General features: G+C 48.7%; 1 protein-coding gene across 5 annotated transcripts; it reads right to left on the bottom strand.

Annotated features, from left to right (window-relative positions):
- Positions 1 to 114: 114 nt before the first annotated feature.
- UBE2L6 (ubiquitin conjugating enzyme E2 L6) lies at positions 115 to 19,049 on the bottom strand. 5 transcript variants are annotated; one of them, XM_064364878.1, is made up of 4 exons: positions 19,029 to 19,049; positions 9,447 to 9,542; positions 3,937 to 4,123; positions 115 to 945 (listed from the first exon to the last, which is right to left on the bottom strand). In XM_064364878.1, the coding sequence occupies exons 3-4, from the start codon at positions 4,046 to 4,048 to the stop codon at positions 794 to 796; spliced, it is 264 nt and encodes an 87-aa protein (XP_064220948.1). In that variant the 5' UTR covers positions 4,049 to 4,123; positions 9,447 to 9,542; positions 19,029 to 19,049; the 3' UTR covers positions 115 to 793. The 5 variants fall into 5 exon arrangements, with proteins under 5 accessions (XP_064220948.1, XP_012331913.1, XP_012331911.1 ...); XM_012476490.3 differs by lacking the exon at positions 19,029 to 19,049 and adding an exon at positions 16,747 to 16,834; XM_012476488.3 differs by lacking the exon at positions 19,029 to 19,049 and adding an exon at positions 16,414 to 16,510.

The raw sequence follows: 19,049 nt of genomic DNA, 5'->3' as shown, positions 1-19,049 counted from the left end.
GTTTGGGGAACATCCAAGGGAAGCAGGGTGGGAAATTTCAGCTTAAATCCCCAGTCCTCTCTGGTCCTGATGAAACCACCCCATCCCCTCGTCAGACTCAGCTACACTCCAAAATTCATCTCTGACTTTAATGGCTTAAGCAAGGACATGGTTTCTGTGGCTCCCCCTGGACTGGATGCTGGAGGACACACACTTCACAGTCTGAGGCCTGGTCCCAGGAACTGGCAACTGAACACAACAGCAAGTGGTTTCGAAACGTAGAGTCAGATTTTCAGGATGGAGGTTTGATTCTTCCTACTGTGACTCATCCGTGGAAAATAAAAGGCTTAGCACCTACATCTGTACGTTCCCATCAGTGGCTTGGCTGACTCAGTTGTAAATAGGGTACCTTCCATGTGCCTCCCACCCATATACGCCACTGTATCCAGGCCCTCAGTGCCTGAGCCCTAGGGGGGATCTGAGTCGGCGGCTGGGCTCATTTCCTGCAAGCGGGCCTGCCGGGTTACCTGTCTCTCTAAGGTGGAGAACTGGCCTGTAACTCTGCAAACTTCAACTTCCTTGGCTCTGGGGGATGCAAAGGGTGTGGCCAGGCGAACCCGAGAGTGAGTCCACACACAACACACACACTCACAGCTCCCCTCCATCCACCGCACACACACACAAACTAATGACTAACAACCTAAGAAGGGAAAAATGAGTGGGGCATGGATCATCAAGGGGCTCCGGCCCCAGTCTGTGAAGTGTGTCCGTCCACCACGCAGAGGCTCCTGTACACAGCGGGCCAGAACATGAGTTAGGAGGGCCGGTCCACTCCGAATCGGAGGGTGAACTCTTCAGCATTCTTCCTGAACAGCTCTGGATTCTGCGTCAGCAGGTCAGCGAGGTCCACCCGCAGGGGCTCTGCCATATTCGGTCTATTCACCAACACATTGAGGGCCTCCAGAACTGGGGAGAGACAGGCCAGATCAGGACATCAGGGCAGAGGGAAGGGGGTCATGGCTGCCCATTCCCAGTGCCCTGACACTCCACACCCACTCCTTGGGGGAAAGGTTCCATAGCTTAAGATGACTCTATGACCAGATCAAATGCCTTGCCCATTCTTGGTTGTTGACACCCAAGACCCTGACTGATTACATCAGTAGTTTTCTTTTTTGAGACAGAGTGTCTCTCTGTTGCCCAGGCTGGTGTGCAGTGGCACGATCTCGACTCACTGCAACCTCTGCCACCCAGGTTCTAAGCAATTCTCCTGCCTCAGCCTCCTGAGTAACTGGGACAACAGGTGTGCGCCACTGCACCCAGCTAATTTTTTTTTTTTTTTTTAGAGACACTGTTTCACCATCTTGGCCAGGCTGGTCTCAAACTCCTGACCTTGTGATCTGCCTGCCTCGGCCTCCCAAAGTGCTGGCATTACAGGCATGAGCCACAGTGCCCAGTCAAACATCAGTGGTTTTCAAACAGCTACATCCCACAGCTTCAAAGAAGCTCCTCATTATGGGGGCCACTGAGATAAGTGAGGTTTCTGGGTCTTATCCCCATTTCAACAAAAACCACTCTGTTTTCCTCCAGCATATATATATATATTTTTTTTTTTAAATTGTATTTTAGGTTTTGGGGTACATGTGAAGAACATGCAAGCTTGTTGCATAGGTACATACGTGGCAGTGTGATTTGCTGCCTTCCTCCCCTTCACCTATATCTGGCATTTTTTCCCATGTTATCTCTCCCCAACTTCCCACCCCCTGCTGTCCCCTCCCCTATTTCCCCCCAACAGACCCCAGTGTGTAGTGCTCCCCCCCCGTGTCCATGTGTTCTCATTGTTCAACACCCGCCTATGAGAGAGAACATGCGGTGTTTGATATTCTGTTCTTGTGTCAGTTTGCTGAGAATGATGGTTTCCAGGTCCACCCATGTCCCTACAAAGGACACGAACCATCGTTTTTGATGGCTGCATAATATTCCATAGTGTATATGTGCCACATTTTCCCTGTCCAGTCTATCATCGATGGGCATTTGGGTTGGTTCCAGGTCTTTGCTATTGTAAACTGTGCTGCAGTGAACATACATGTGCATGTGTCCTTATAGTAGAACAATTTATAATCCTTTGGATATATACCCAGTAATGGGATTGCTGGGTCAAATGGAATTTCTATTTCTAGGTCCTTGAGGAATCACCACACTGTCTTCCACAATGGTTGAACTAATTTACACTCCCACCAACAGTGTAAAAGTGTTCCTATTTCTCCATATCCTCTCCAGCATCTGTTGTCTCCAGATTTTTTAATGATCGCCATTCTAACTGGCGTGCCTCCAGTATATTGAGAGTCCAAATAAACTTTTACTTGGGCAAAAGGGGTCTAAGGCTGAAGACTGAAAACCACCACTGCCCTTGGCTCTTCATCTTTCAACAGATGCCTTTGGGAACCTGGTGAAGGCAGCAGCCCATCTCCCTAGACAGACGCACACATCCACATGCAACACAGACAGTGCTGACTTAGAGTGCTTCCCGGACCCCCTGAAGCTCATCCAAGAACCAGTCCTCTCCTTGCTCCCACTCCCACCAACCTAAGGACTTTTGTTTCCTGAGATAAGAACTCCTAAGCTAATCCAGGTGGAGAACAGCCCACTGATTCAGCCACAGGCTCTAGAGCTGCATTGTCCAATATGGCAGCCACTAGTCACACGCGGGCATCTAAATTTAAATGAATTAAAATCAGGCCAGGCGCAGTGGCTCACACCTGTAACCCCAACACTTTGGGAGGCCAAGACGGATGGATGGCTTGAACTCACAAGTTCAAGACCAGCCTGTGCCACATGGCGAAATGTGGTCTCTACAAAATATACAAAATTAGCCAGGCATAGTGGCATGCTCCTGTAGTCCCAGTTACTTGGGAGGCTGAAGCGGGAGGATGGCTTGAGCCCAGGAGGCGGAGGTTGCAGTAAGCCAAGATCTCGCCACTAAACTGCCTGGGCAATAGAGACAGACTTTGGGTCAAAAGAAAAAAAAAAGAATTAAAATTAAGTACAATTAAGAATTGAATTCTGCCTGGGTGTGGTAGCTCACGCCTATAATCCCAGCACTTTGGGAGGCTGAGGTGGGCAGATCGCCTGAGGTCAGGAGTTCGAGACCAGCCTGGCCAACAGGGCAAAACCCCATATCTACTAAAAATACAAAAATTAGCCAGGTATGGTGGCACACGCCTGTAATGCCAGCTACTCAGGAGGCTGAGGCAGGAGAATCGCTTGAACCTGGGAGACGGAGATTGCAGTGAGCCGAGATCATACCACTGCACTCCAGCCTGGGCGACAGAGCAAGACTCTCTGTCTCAAAAAAAGAATTGAGTTCCTACATTGCAACGGCCACATGTGGCTAGCGAGCTAGCCAAGTGCTGCCATTTGCCATCTGTATGAGCTCAGGCAACCACTTCACCTCTCACATGCTTCAATGTCCGGGTCTATTAAACAAGGCTAATGACAACACCACCTCACGGGGTTGTGGAGGAAATACAAATGAAGTCGGCCTGAGATGCTCTTCGCACAGTGCTCAGTTGAGTGACAGGTGTTATCAATACTAGGCCAGTTCCTTCCACTGTCATTTAGGACACAAGAGTCCCAGAAAGGATCGAAAACTTGCCCAAAGTCCACAGAGGGAACAGGGGGCTTTTTTATCCCGAGCCCCTCCCAGTGCAGCCAAGCTGCCTCTCCCATGAACCATGGCAAAGTTCTGTCACTACTGCCCAGGTATAGAAACAGAGGCAGGAGGAGGTCAGCCTATCCAGGAAGCACCCCTTCTATCTCACAGTAAGTTCAGCCAAGACTCACAGTTTTTATCTCCTCTTTTTTGGGCGTTTCAAGCTCAGAGTAAGTCTGTGAACCCCCTCTCCAGTAATCTCTCCTCCTCCAATAGCAGTCCCTCCTCCAGGCAAAGCCCAGCCCCACCTTGGCAAGTCTTGGTGCAAGGCTTCCAGTTCTCGTTGCTGATGATGGGCAGGCAAACCTGTCCGTTCTCATCCACATTGGGGTGGTAGATCTTGGTTGTGAATTTGATCATGGGAGGCTTGAACGGATACTCCTGGGGGAAGCTGATGCGCACATTGAAGGCCTTGAGGTGGTAGGGAGGTTGATCCTGTGCAGAGAGAGAAAGGATCAAGCTCTGGTTTGGTTTTCCTCCCCTCCTGCCCCCATCCGAGGGTCCTAGGTATCGTCTGCTTCACTCCCAGGAGGAATCATGAGCCAGGGTGCGCACAGCACCTGCATTCATTTGACAATTGAGTTATGGATTACTCAAAGTGTGGAATCACCAAAGGGCACTGGCCTTGGAGGCAGAGAAGTCCGATCCTGGCCTTTGCTGTGTGACCACAGGTGAGCCACTTCCCACCTCTAGGCCTCAGTTTCTTCATTTGAAAAGTGGATAAAGATGGACTAGATGAGCTCTAACAACCATCTCAGCTCTCAAGGCTTTCTGAGATTATGGAAGAAAAGGATGGAACATCCTTTCTTAGAACAGTAGAATGGGGTGAGGAAATGGAGAAAATGAGAAAATCCTAAGAACTGAAGAGCTTGGGAAGATAAAACGGTGCAGCTGCGATGGAAAACAGGATAGCAGGCTGGGCGCTATCACGCCTGTAATCTCGGCACTTTGGGAGGTCAAGGCAGGCGGATCACGAGGTCGAGATCGAGACCATCCTTGCCAACATGGTGAAACCCTGTCCCTACTAAAAATACAAAAATTAGCCCGGCACTTGTAGTCCCAGCTACTCGGGAGGCTGAGGCGGGAGAATTGCTTGAACCCGGGTGGCAGAGGTTGCAGTGAGCTGAGATCACACCACTGCACTCCAGCCTGGCGACAGAGCAAGACTCCGTGTCAAGAACAAATGAAAAAACAAACAAAAAAAAAAAACAGTACAGCAGTTTCTCAAAAGATTACACACAGAACTACCACATGATGCAGCAATTCTACTTCTGGGTATGTACTCAAAGAACTGAAAGTGAACAGGTATTTGTATACCAATGTTTACAGCAGCATTATTCACAATAGGCAAAAGTGAAAGCAAACTGAGTGTCCATCAATGGATCAGTCAACAAAACGTGCCATACACACACAATGGAATATTATTGGCTTTAAAAGGAATGAAATTCTGATGTGTGCTACAACATGGATGAACCTTGAAGACACTATACTGAGGGAAATAAGCTGCACAAAGTGCTGGGATTACAGGCGTGAGCCACCTCCCTAGGAGGGAGAAACCCCAGAAGTTGGGTGATCCCAGTGCAGAACACAGGGGTCTTCAGGTTGATTCCAAATTACCAAATCTTTTCAGAGCCTTTGTTATTGAAAGGACGGAGCAAAAGACAGCAAGAATGGCATATGTGGTTAAGCAGAGTGAAGATTTTCAGAGCTCCTCCTCCTTAATGGGCAAAATAGAAACCACGGTGATCTTGAGCGTGTTGAGATAAGAGACAGAGTAACTAGTAGGAAGATAAAATATCTCCGCTCTTATGGTCTCAGTAAGAAAATAAGAAGAAAACGCTGGACCTATCAGTCAGATAAGGCCAAGGGCAGAGGCCTCAGAGCAGGATGGGAAGGTGCTGAGGTTGGATGTTTGTCTCCGCAAATCTCATGAAATTTGCTCCCCAACGCCAGTGCGGTGGCGGAGGCCTGTCATCTCAGCACTTTGGGAGGCTAAGGCAGGCGGATTACCTGAGCTCAGGAGTTCAAGATCAGCCTGGGCAACATGATGAAACCCCGTCTCTACTAAAATACAAAAAATTAACCAAGCGTGGTAGCATGTGCCTGTCGTCCCAGCTACTCAGGAGGCTGAGGCAGGAGAATTGCTTGAAACCAGGAGGCAGAGGTTGCAATGAGTCTCACTCTGTGCTCCAGAGTAAGACTCTGTCTTCAAAGAAAAGAAGAAAAGAAAAAAGAAAAGAAAAGAAAAATCTGATCCCCAATGTTGGAGGTGGGGCCTTGTGGAGGTGTATGGGTCATGGGGGCAGGTCTCTCATGAATGGCTCAGTGCCATCCTCACAGTAATAAGACAGTTCTTACTCTAATACTTCCTGAGAGAGCTGGTTGTTTACAAGGTCCTGGCACCTGCCCCGCCCCCGCCCCTCACTTCTCTTGCCATGTGATCTGTATGCGTGGCTCCTCTTTGCCATCCACCATGAGTGGAAGCTTCCTGAGGCCTCACCAGAAGCAGATATCGGTACCACGCTTCTTGTACAGCCTGCAGAAGCTTGAGCCAAATAAACCACTTTTCTTTGTATATTACACAGCCTCAGGTATTCCTTTACAGCAACACAAACGGACTAAGAGAGGGTATTGGTGTGTCCTGTCTGAAGGGGCTTCTTTCTGGGCTTCGTAGGTCTTAACAGAGGAAGGAGGTAGCAGAGTCCTGGAGCTGAGAGCTCTGGGACCTGTCCCAGCTCTGCCTCGGACTTGCTGTGTGACTGAGCTTTCTCTGAGGATCACTTGCCTCATTTGTAAAATGGAGAAGTTGGACCAGAGGATTCCATACTGTATCTTACAGTCAGTTGAGAAAGTCCTACTACCTTCTAAGTACTAGGTTAAATAAGGTATTTTGCTCCTTTTTTTTTTTTTGAGAGAGTTTCACTCTTGCCACCCAGACTGGAGTGCGATGATGCAATCTCGCTCACTGCAACCTCCGCCTCCCAGGTTCAAGCGATTCTTGTGCCTCAGCTTCCTGAGTAGCTGGGATTACAGGCACCCACAACCACGCACAGCTAATTTTTGTATTTTTAGTAGAGACAGGATTTTTGTCTCTACTAAAGAAAAAGAGTTTTGGCCAAGCTAGTCTCAAACTCCTGACCTCCGGTGATCCACTCACCTCGGCCTCTCAAAGTGCTGGGATTTCAGGCATAAGCCACTGCGCCCAGCCTGCTACTTTTTAAAAAATTTTGAAAACTATTCATTTTTCATGGAGTGGTTAAAAGAAAAGACCCTGGAGTCCGCTGAATTCCACTCCTACTACCTTATTCTGAGTGAACACAGACCAGTTACTTAACCATCTTGGTTTCGATCTCCACAATTTTAAAAGGAAGACAACCTTCCTCACTGGATGGTTGAGAGGATAAAACAGCACTTGGTCCACAGGAAACTCTCAAGGAATAAGCATCCTTACTATTAGCTTCAAAAGACTCATTGAGCCCGGGGGCAATGGCTCACGCCTGTAATCCCAGCACTTCAGAGGCCAAGGCGGGCGGATCACAAGGTCAGGAGTTTGAAACCAGCCTGGCCAATATGGTGAAACCTGTCTCTACTAAAAATACAAAAGTTAGCCGGACGTGGTGGTGGGCACCTATAGTCCCAGCTACTCAGGAGGCTGAGGCAGGAGAATTGCTTGAACCTGGGAGATGGAGGTTGCAGTGAGCTGAGATTGCTCCATCGCACTCCAGCCTGGGTGACAGAGCAAGACTCTGAATCAAAAGACTCATCAAGCTGAAACCTTCTATGATGAAGATATGACAAGTGGGGCCACTTTGGTGAACACATAAATTGAGACTGAGCCTTTGAGGGGGAATTTGTCTGCTATTCCCAAAGACCTTTCCTGGTTCTCCTTCCTCTGCCAGTCAAACATTCCCTCCTTTACAGCCTCACCAGGCACCTTTAGGCCCCCATAGCTGCTGACTTACATCAACCTTTGGTCCTCCAGCTCTGGTATTCTTCCCAACTATCGTGCTTCTTCAGGACCCCCATATGGCTGGAAAATCTGTGGCCAGTGTCTGGGGCACACTTAGCCACCTTGGTCTTGCCAGCCATTGAGGTCTTCTGATTTTATAGAATTCTGCCAAACGAGACCTTTCCTAGGTTTTCCTATCATCCCCGCTTCACTTTCATCATCTCAAAGCTGGTCCCCTTGGAGATATAATCAGTCCCTGGCACCCCTTTGAGCATCTTCTCCTGGCACCTGAGGCCTAGAACAGGTGTCCTCACTCTAAGCCAGGTAAGGGGAATCATTTCAATACAGTAACCCAAGGGACTTGACAGAGGTTCCAATGTTGACCTGACTCAAGCTTTTGTCCATTTTTCTGGATTACAGGTCAGTTTAAAGAGAAGATAACACAAGCTAGGACGCTGCATTGTCAATAAAAAGTATAAATCCTGCTGAGTGTGGTGGCTCATGCCTGTAATCCCAGCACTTTGGGAGGCTGAGGCAGGTGGATCACTTGAGGCCGGGAGTTCAAGACCAGCCTGGCCAACATGGCAAAACCCTGTATCCACTAAAAATACAAAAGTTAGCCAGGCATGGTGGCACATACCTGTACTCACAGCTACTCGGGAGGCTGAGGCAGGAGAATGGCTTGAACCCAGGAGGTGGAGGTTGCAGGGAGCCGACACCATGCCACTGCACTCCAGCCTGGGTGAACAGTGAGATTCTGCCTCAAAAAGAAAAAAAAAGGTTCAAATCCTAAATAATAAGATGAACTGTTCCCATGATATTTCAAAGAGCTTTGACTAACAAAAAGTTCAATGTCTTAAATTTTATTTCCAAGTAACCAAAAGTGTAAATTAATTTCTCAAAGTAGCTTTAGTCACAAATAATCGATGAAAGAAAGAGAGATCTTGCACTCTGATAGGTATTTTGGAATACTGCTTTCAGAGAGACTTTATCAAGAAAATACCAAATAGTCTGGGCACGGTGGCTCACGCCTGTAATCGCAGCATTTTGGGAGGCTCAGGCAGGTGGATCACCTCAGGTCAGGAGTTTGAGACCAGCCTGGCCAACATGGTGAAACCTTGTCTCTACTAAAAATACAAAAATTAGCCAGACGTGTTGGCGGGTGCCTGTAATCCCAGCTACTCGGGGGGTTGAGGCAGGAGAATCGCTTGAACCGGGAGGCGGAGGTTGCAGTGAGCCGAGATCATGCCACAGCACTCCAGCCTGGGTGACAGAGCAAGACTCCATCTCAAAAACAAAACAAAACAAAAAAGGAAAATACCAAATAATAAACAGAGAAAAATAAGAACAGTAGAAATGGTCTATTTGTGTTTTCATATGTAACAATTTTCTGAAATAAGAATAAAGAAAAGCAAAATACAATTTAGGTTTGCGGGAGCAAATTCTACCAACAGTGGGAGCCTGCAAGCTTACCCCTACCCCTTGACAAAGGTCCAAGATATCTTTACTTCTTCTTTTTGATGCTGCTCGTCTCCTGAAGTTCTGTGGTGAGCTTGGTGGCCACTGGTTTGAGGAAGGGGTCTCCCACTAAATCGAAAAGTCCTTTAGCATCTTCATCAGAAGATGAACCTCAGAAGTACCTGGACCTCAGAAGCAATCAATGCAGAGAGAGGCCCTCTCCAGCAATGATAACCTCCGGTCAAAGGACCCTAAGGCAGGGAAACTTCTTGCCTGGTCCTAACCCTCCCTGCCCATGCCCCTCACCTAAGTTGTCCCCAGTCCAAAGCCATGATCCCCACGGATACTCACAGGTAGGAGGAGAGCATGCCACACCAGAACATTGGCGTCATCGCTGGACAGGTTCCGCAGATATGGGGGAGGCTCACTCTGAAGATCCTCCAGCTCCTGTAGGGGGTACAGGTGAGTGGGCAGTTGTCCTAGTCCTTCCTATTTCAGTCCCCTCCCTCTGCCCCAGCAGCAAGCTGTCCCAAGTCCAAAACTGGACATCCTAGAAACAGAAGCCGGTGAAGTCAGAGCCTACATTTAGTGAGCACTTAGTATGTATCGGGCATGGTGCTGGTGCTTTAAGTGAATTCTCTGATTGTGGGCTCACCACAACCTCTGCTACACGTAGGTACTAGGTGTAGCAGAGGTGGAAAAACAGATCACTTCTCCCAGATATTAAAACTTGGGAATAAGTGCTCTGAGGGGGCTTTTCTCCTGAAAGCAGGGTACTTAACCTCTGTCTGCTCTCTAGCTTTCTTCCTAGAAAGTCACTAGGTTCTCATTCCCTTCCTCTCTTCCTTTCTTCCTTCCATAAGCATCCACTGAGCATCTACAGCAAAGACATCATCCACCCCTTCAAACTCGGCCAGATCAGGGCTGGAGAAGGGAAATGACTCCGGCAGACCACAGCGGAGAACTCTACACACCAAGCAGAGAAACAAGGGGGCAAGGAGTGACTCACCTTCCCAGGACTATGGCCCAAGCACCTGAACATCCCTGAATTCTCCCAACAGCCATTGCTGAGCATCCTCTACCGACATTTAACTGAGATAGCACCTAGTCCTCAGGAATTTCAGTAGAGTAATGGACGAAACATGAATGTGATTATATGAACATGTATAGACATACAGTAGGGAAGGAGATGAGAGGGGAGAAGAAAGGCTTCACAGAGGGTGTACACTGTGAGCTGGGCCATGCACAGTGAATAGGAGTCCATAATGCAGAGAAGGGGAGAGGCACCAGGGCAGAGGACCCAGATGGGGCAAATGTGTACAGTATGTCCTGCAGGAGGTTGATAGGTAGTACAGGAAAAGGATTCCAAGGTCAAGCACATTTGGGAAATCTAAGCTAAAGAGGTTTCTTCACCATAGGACTTCCCAGAACCTTTTACCACTTTTTATTTATTTATTTATTTTGGAGTCTCACTCTGTCACCAGGCTGGAGTGCAATGGCACAATCTCGGCTCATTGAAATCTCCTCCCAGGTTCAAGCGATTCTCCTGCCTCAGTCTCCCAAGTAGCTGGGATTACAGGCACCCGCCACCATGCCCGGCTAATTCTTTGTATTTTTAGTAGAGATGGGGTTTCACCATGTTGGCCAGGCTGGTCTTGAATTCCTGATCTTAGGTGATCCACCCACCTCAGCCTCCCAAAGTGCTGGGATTATAGGCATGAGCCACCATGCCCAGCCAATTTTTGTATTTTTTAGTAGAGAGGGGTTTCACCATGTTGGCCAGGATAGTCTCGATCTTTTGACCTCATGATCTGCCCGCCTCAGCCTCCCAAAGTGCTGGGATTACAGGCGTGAGCCACTGCGCCCGGCCTCCCAGAGCCTTTAATATGCTACTGTGTATGGTGATTGCCCAAGATGTGAGCCCACAGCATGCAGTACTTCTCAACTGTATTCGATGAAGGAATGCTGCCTGTCTTTTAGGGTCCATCTGTGGGACTACAGGCCTTTTCTTGTTGGGGAAGATACAAAGACACTCAAGGGCAGGTCACATTTCTCTGGAACAGTGAATTGGTACAAACCAGTGGTTCTCAACCAGGGGTGATTTCACCCAACCAGGGACACTCGGTAATATCCGGGAACATTTTTCCATTGTCACAAACTGTGGGAGTGCTACTAGCGTCTAGTGGGTAGAGGCCAAAGATGCTAATAAACATCCTAACAAAGAATTATCTGGCCCAACAAGAGGGGAGACTGCTGCCGCGAAGGGTGAGCCTCAGGCCCGGTCACATTCGCCACAAGCTGACTGAAGGGCCTTTGGGCCTTAGGCGAGCATCAGCAGCACCCTGGCAGTACTCCTCATAGACCCGTGGTGGTGGTGGACATGGGGAGAGACTCCTATGTCTGGGGAAAGGGGAGGGAAGAGTGGGAAGGACTTTGTCTTACAGTTTCGGTGCCAGCTTAGCTGCAGTAGAACAGAGCATCAGGCAGATTTCTAAAATTTCAAACTCCAGGCCCTGGCCCATGGACAGTAACTCTGGACCTGTCTGGGGCCTGGCAGCGAACTAACCACCTTAAAGGGAAGGACACAAGCCTGGCTGGCTTCACTACCTGCTGAGTGTAGAGCCCTAGGGCCCTAAATGAACACAGGGCATAGCCAGGTAGTGATTACAGGAGGCCTTGGGCAAGACCCAGTGTGGTGCCGGCTTCAGGCCTGACCCAGTGCACTCCCAGTTCTGGTGACCGTAAGGATGCTTCTGTCGCCTCACCCAACTCCGGGGAACTCAGCACAGACAGTAAGACTCCATTTGTTTGGGAGAAAGGAAGGGAAGAAAACAAGAGTCTCTGCCTGATAATCCAGAGAATTCTTCCTGATCTTATCCAAAACCACCAAGGTAGTACCCTCTAAGAGTCTGCAAGAACTACAGTGTCACCAGGCTTGGAGTCCCCCCAGTGTAGACATGGCTGCGATGACCAAAACTTAGATCACAACACCCAACCCTCTTCAAATACCTAGAAAGCCTTTCCAAGAAGGATGAGTACAAACAAGCCCATACTATGGATTGTAATAAATACCTAACTCCTCAGTGCCCAGACACCAACAAACATCCACAAGCTTCAAGATGATCCAGGAAAACACAGCCTTACCAAATGAACTAAGTAAGGTACAAGGGGCCAATTCCACAGAAACAGACATATGTAATCTTTCAGACAGAGAATTTAAAATAGCTGTTTTGAGGAAGCTCAAAGAAATTCAATATTTCCTCCACAGAGAAGGAGTTCAAAATTCCATCAACAAATTTAACAAAGAAATTGAAATAGTTAAAAAGAATCAAGCAGAAATTCTGGAGTTGAAAATTGCAATTGAGGCCGGGTGCAGTGGCTCATGCTTGTACAGAATACCAGCATTTTGGGAGGCTGAGGTGGGTGGATCACCTGAGGTCAGGAGTTTGAGACCAGCCTGGCCAGCATGGTGAAACCCCATCTCTACTAAAAATACAAAAATTAAGCTTAGTGGCACATGCCTATAATCCCAGCTACTTAGGAGGCTGAGGCAGGGGAATCTCTTGAACCTGGGAGGCGGAAGTTGCAGTGAGCTGAGATTGCACCACTGCACTCCAGCCTGGGCAACAAGAGCAAAACTCCATCTCAAAAAAAAAAAAAAAAAAATGCAATTGACATACTGAAGAACGCATCAGAGTTTTTTAATAGCAGAATTGATCAAGCAGAAGAATTAGAGAGCTTGAAGACAGAGTATTTGAAAACAGATAAAACAAAAGAATAAAAGAATGAAGTATGTCTACAGGATCTAGAAAATAGCCTCAAAAGGGCAAATCTAACAGTTATTGGCGTTAAGTAGGAGGTAGGGAGAGAGACAGGGCTAGAAAGTTTATTCAAAGGGATAGTAACAGAGAACTTCCCAAATCTAGAGAAAGATACCAATATCCATATATGAGAAGGTTATGGAACACCAGGCAGACTTAACCCAAAGAAGACTACCTCAAGGCATTTAATAATCAAACTCCCAGAGGTCAGGGACAAAGAAAGGGTCCTAACAGCAGCAAGAGAAAATAAACAAATAATATACAATGGAGCTCCACTATGTCTGGCAGCAGACTTTTCAGTGGAAATCTTACAGGCCAGGAGAGAGTGGCATGACATATTTAAATGAATTATGGCTGAGGGAAAAAATCTTTTACGCTAGAATAGTATATCCAGTGAAAATATCCTTCAAGGCTGGGCACCGTGTCTCACACCTATAATCCCAGTACTTTTGGAGGCCAAGGTGGGTAGATCACAAGGTCAGGAGTTTAAGACCAGCCTCCTGACCAACATGGTGAAACCCCATCTCTAAAAAAGAAAGAAAATATCCTTCAAACATGAAGGAGAAATACTTTCCCAGACAAACAGAAGCTGAGAGATGTCATCAACACCAGACCAGTCCTATAAGAAATGCTAAAAAGGAGCTCTTCAATCAAAAAAGAAAAAAAGAAAAAGCTAATGAGCAATAAAAAATCATCTGTGCTGGGCACGGTGGCTCACGCCTGTAATCCCAACACTTTGGGAGGCCGAGGCAGGTGGTTCACCCGAGGTCAGGAATTTGAGATCAGCCTGGCCAACATGGCGAAACCCTATCTCTACTAAAAATACAAAAATTAGCCGGGTGTGGTGGCGGGTGCCTATAATCCCAGCTACTTGGAAGCTGAGCTGAGGCAGGAAAATCCCTTGAACCTGGGAGATGGAAGCTACAGAGAGCCAAGATTGCACCACTGCACTCCAGCCTGGACAACAGAGTGAGACTATCTCCAAAAGGAAAAAAAAACACACACAAAATAAATCATCTGAAGGTACAAAACTCACTGTTAATAGTAAGTGCACAGAAAAACATAGATTAGGGCTGAGTGGGGTGGCTATGCCTATAAACCCAGCACTTTGGGAGGCTGATACAGGTGGATCACCAGAGGCCAGGAGCTGGAGACCAGCCTGGCCAACATGGAGAAACCCCGTCTCTACTAAAAATACAAAAATTAGATGGGTGTGGTGACGGTCACCTGTAATCCCAGCTACTTCAGAGGCTGAGGTAGGAGAATCACTTGAACCCAGGAGGCAGAAGTTGCAGTGAACCGAGATCGTGCCATTGCACTCCAGCCTGGGCAGCAAGAGCAAAACTCCGTCTCAAAAAAAAAAAGAAAAAAGAAAAACATAGGTTAGTATAACACTGTTTTTATAGTGTGTACACTACTCGTATCTTAAGTAGAAAGAGGAAAAGATGAACCAATTACATATAATAACTACAACAATTTTTCAAGAGATAGTACAATAAAAAATAAATAGAAACAACAAAAAGTTAAAAAGCAGAGAGACAAAGTTAAAGTGCCCAGTTTTTATTAGTTTCTTTCTTTCTTTCTTTCTTTTTTGAGACAGAGTCTTACTCTGTTACCCAGACTGGAGTCCAGTGGCCCAATCACAGCTCCCTGCAGCCTCGACCTCCTGGGCTCAGGTGATCCTGCCACCTCAGCCTCCCGAGTAGCTGGGACCACAGCAGTGTGCTACCATGCCTGGTTAATTTTTGTATTTTTTATAGAGATGGGGTTTGGCCATGTTACCCAGGCTGGTCTTGAACTCATGGGCTCAAGCGATCCGCCCACCTCAGTCTTCCAAAGTGCTGGTATTACAGGAGTGAGATGCCACACCTGGCCTTTATTAGTTTTCTTTTTGCTTGTTTGTTTATGCAATCAGTGTTAACCTGTCATCAGTTTAAAATAACAGGTTGGCAGGGCGCAGTTGCTCACGCCTGTAATCCTAGCACTTTGGGAGGCCGAGGTGGGTGGATCACCTGAGGTCAGGAGTTCAAGACTAACCTGGCCATCATGGTGAAACCCCATCTTTATAAAAATAAAATAAAATAAAATAAAATAACAGGTTATAAGATATTATTTGCAAACCTCCAGTAACCTCAAATCTAAAAACATACAACGGATACATAAGAGTTATCTGAATGGAAACGTCAATAGTGATGAGTTTGAGAAGCTGAAGCTCTCCAAACCCAGTCCACAGTTGGGGAAGGGTCCTTTAACACTGTAAAACCCTTGAACTTTCTCTGCCTTCCCCCCGCCCCCAACATATAATATTAAACACATCCCATGCCTCCCTCCTATCTCTAGCCTGTGTTCCATCGCTGTTCAACCAATAAGCTGCTTCTGGTGCCTTCCACCCAGGGTCTATTTATCTTTATCCCTCATTTATCTTTACCCCAAACTAGAAGCATTTCGGAAGAGTTTCACTATCATCTGTGATTCTTTGGCAAGAACGAAGCCCCAGGTTGACCAGAGATCTGGAATAGACATTTTCCTGACTTGATTATAACTGGGCACCCTTGGACTTTATCCATTTAGGGTGAGTTCTGCCAAAACTTTCCCAAAGCCTGAGGAAGTTGAAACCCAACTTAAAACACACAGTTCTTTTCTACTGCCTATTAGGAAATCACCTGACTCAGAGGAACAGAAAATGAAAGTAGAGAGGCCATTAAAAGGGCCTGCAGACCTGGCTTCATATACCAGTCCCACTGCTCCTCAATGAAAGACTCTGGACAGCTAAGTTATTTTCTCTGCGCCTCAATTTCCTCATTTGTAAAACGCGGATGTATATTACTTATCTCACAGAACTGCTGTGAGAATTAGATGAAGTAACTGCGTAAACTGTTTGGCATTTAATGGTTCCAGTGCAATAAATTCTGGCTCCCATCTCTCTCTCACTTGGCTGGAAAGACCCTCTGCCTCATTTTGCTGCCAACCTCCAGATTTAAGTTCTGGGCCAAGCCTGCTCTGGGCGTCGCAGTCTGAGGCCATTTTCTTCTCAGAGGCTGAGGGTAGCACCCTGGGTTTTTCCACCTTCTGGAGGAAACTGCCCCCTCCCCATCCTTCCAGGTCTTGTTTCAAATTGTGTGCCTGATCGGAATAAAATTCAACAAGGACTGGATTTGTGTTCACCTCTGCCCGCCCCACCCCCACCTCCTAGAACAGGGCCAGCACATATAGGCATTCGACACTGGCAGAACTCACGAATGCAAGCCACCTACTCCAGGAGGTCCGCCTCCGCATCTTTTCCTCCAGAGAATACCCAGGGAACTTTGCCCCAAATTCTAATCAGCATTCCCTGTTTCTCAGTACTCTAGTAATGCAGGCATCAAATTGTGGGATGGGCCATGGGCTTATTCCAAGGCAAGGGCTTCATCCTGGTCATTCGTGTTCATAACCCACACAGCAGTAAGATAATGCCTGGCACCAAGACGCCAAGAACGCTTCCCGCACTGGAGACTTACTCCATCCTTATCACAAGTTTCAGGCAGGAAAATCGAAATTGAAACCAGTTTGGTGGAAGCCGGCTCATCCTCACCACGCATACAGCTCAAGGAGCCAACAACATCCCCGCCCCATAGGCCCTCCAAGCCCCCAAAACTCCAGCTCTGGCCACTCGTGCAGGCCAGTCTCCTCCTCTGAGTAGAGGGCGGGGAGGACAGGGATTCGGCCAGCGCAGTTGCCCAGACAAATAAATAAACAAACACGCTCGGAGAACCGCGGAGGGGATGGAGGGAAGCGGGAATACAGGGGAGCAAGGGGAGTCAAGAGAAAGGGGTCATCCTACAAGCGGTTACCTTCGCCACTCGCACGCTCGCCGTCATCTCGGGACCGAGTGTGTGGCACCAGCGGCCTCCAGCAGGACCAAGCCCCGACCCGCGACACCGCGCGCCCCGCCCCGCCCCGAGGATCCCACCCCCGGCAGCCCCGCCCACCCCTCCTCCAGCGGTCAGTGCGTGGATCTCCTCGCACCCACACCGGCTAGGCTAGGAGTCCGCCAAGGGACGACCCGCCGGGCGCCCGCCTGATCCCCGCGTGGAGGGCTCGGACCCGGGACTCACGGTCTTTGTGGGGAGCCGGGGGCGGGCCTCCGGGCGCGCGGCTCTGCGGGTCTTGAGTCCTGAGGGGGGCGCGTGCACCGGCCGCGAGCGCGCAGGGGCGCTGGGGGGCGCTCATCCGAGTTCTGGTCCCCTCGGCTGGAAGCTCTCCGGTTTCGGTCAGCCCCTTGCGCGCCACCCCAAATGCACGCTCGCCCTGAGTAAATAAGGGATGCTTGCTGTGCAGACGCAGCTCCGTGACAGTTCTCGGCGGCCTCCACCATCAAACCGCAGCCCTGAACCCCTGCCCCAGCGAGCTTCCGCAGCCCCCGGGCCTGCCGCCTTCCCTCCATGGTCCCAGCGCTCCATCTCCGAAACTGTGTGGCGGACGGCGTAGACCCGTGCCCTCCGAGCGTCGCTCCCTGGCTGTCCCGGATCCTTTGTGCTGTCTGGGGTTCCGCGCGGGCCGCAACGTTTCTCCCCGTGGCTTGGAGAAGAGCACCGCAAGGAGGCGCTGTTAGACCCTTTCTCTTTTGCTCTGGGGGTTCGGTCGACCGTCGTCCAGTCCTTCACTAGGCTTAGTATTCACTAAGTGCCTACTGTATGCTGGTTTGGGAAACGGTTGGGTGGGAGGAGCCCCTAGACGGACTCTGGAGGCTCCTCTCCAAGAGAGTCTTCTCCGCCTCCCTTATTTTACTACTGCTGGTCCATTACAAGCTGTGGGCCTAGCGTGTGTCCCCACGCACAGCTGGAGTCCCCACCCCTCTGTGCAAGGACGGAGTACTTGCAGCCCCTGAGCACCAAGCAGCATCTGGGGAAGATGAGACTTGTTGGGAGGGCCAATCCCTGCCTTCTCCCCCTTCCCCACCCAACTTTAGTCCAGACAAGAAAGGAAATCAGTAGATTTTGAGCACCAGTTTGTGATCTCAGTAACTCACAGTTTTGTTGTTGTTGTTGTTTGTTTGTTTTTTGTATTTTTAGTAGAGACGGGATTTAACCATGTTGATCAAGCTCCTCTCGAACTACTGACCTCGCGATCCGCCTGCCTTGGCCTCCCAAAATGCTAGGATTACACGCGTGAGCCACCGCGCCCCACAGTTTTCGTTTTTGTTTTAGTTTTTTCTGACAGAGTCTCACTGTCGCCCTGACTAGAGTTCAGTGGCGATATCGGCTACTGCAACCTCCGCCTTCCAGCTCAAGCTGTTCTCTCGGCAACCTCCTGAGTGGCTGCGATTTACAGACCCGCACCGCCACAACCGGCTCATTTCTGTATTTTTAGTAGAGACGGAGTCTCGAGCTCGTGGTTTCAAGTAACTCGCCCAGCTCGGCCTCCCAAAGTGTTGGGGTTGCAGGCGTGAGCCACCGTGCCTGGCCCATAGTTTTTATCTAAGTATTTTGATTCCCAATGACTTCTCTGCTCAGATTTTGCAGAACGATTAATTATGTTTCATTCAATTCAGTAAATTTTAACAGCCTCTCCTATATGCCGGAAATGAATAGGACACTGTCCGTAACCCCTGAACAGGGGTACAGTTGAGGGAACAAAGACATTCGAACCTGCCTCTGATCAGTAGTCTCAGTCAACAAGCACTTACATCCCTCAGTCAGCAAGCACTTAATCCCAGCACTTTGGGAGGCAGAGGCTGGCAGATCATGAAGTCAGGAAATCAAGACCAGCCTGACCAATAGGGTGAAACCCCATCTCTACTACAAATACAAAAAATTAGCCGGGTGGTACGCGCCTATAGTCCCATCTACTCCAGAGGCTGAGGCAGGAGAATTGCTTGAACCCGTGAGGCGGAGGTTGCAGTGAGCCGAGATCGCTCCATTGCACTCCAGACTGGGCGACAGAGCCAGACTCCGTCTCAAGAAAACCAACGAACCAACCAAACAAACAAAAAACAGGCACTTACTACTGAGGGGCAGGCGTTGCCAGCAGAAAACACCAGGGGAGTCCCCGCCCCTGAGGCGCTCTCATTCTACTGGGACAGAGGGAGAGAAAGCAGTCCCAGATTTTTAATGATAATGATATAGAGAATCACCTGGTACTCCGGGAATATGAG

This window comes from Aotus nancymaae, unplaced genomic scaffold, assembly GCF_030222135.1.
Source record: "Aotus nancymaae isolate 86718 unplaced genomic scaffold, 86718_ANA_hifiasm-v0.15.2.pri h1tg000059l, whole genome shotgun sequence".
Lineage (NCBI taxonomy): Eukaryota > Metazoa > Chordata > Mammalia > Primates > Aotidae > Aotus > Aotus nancymaae.
The sequence above is the reverse complement of the archived record's forward strand: the minus strand, read 5'-3'. Positions and strand labels throughout refer to the sequence as shown.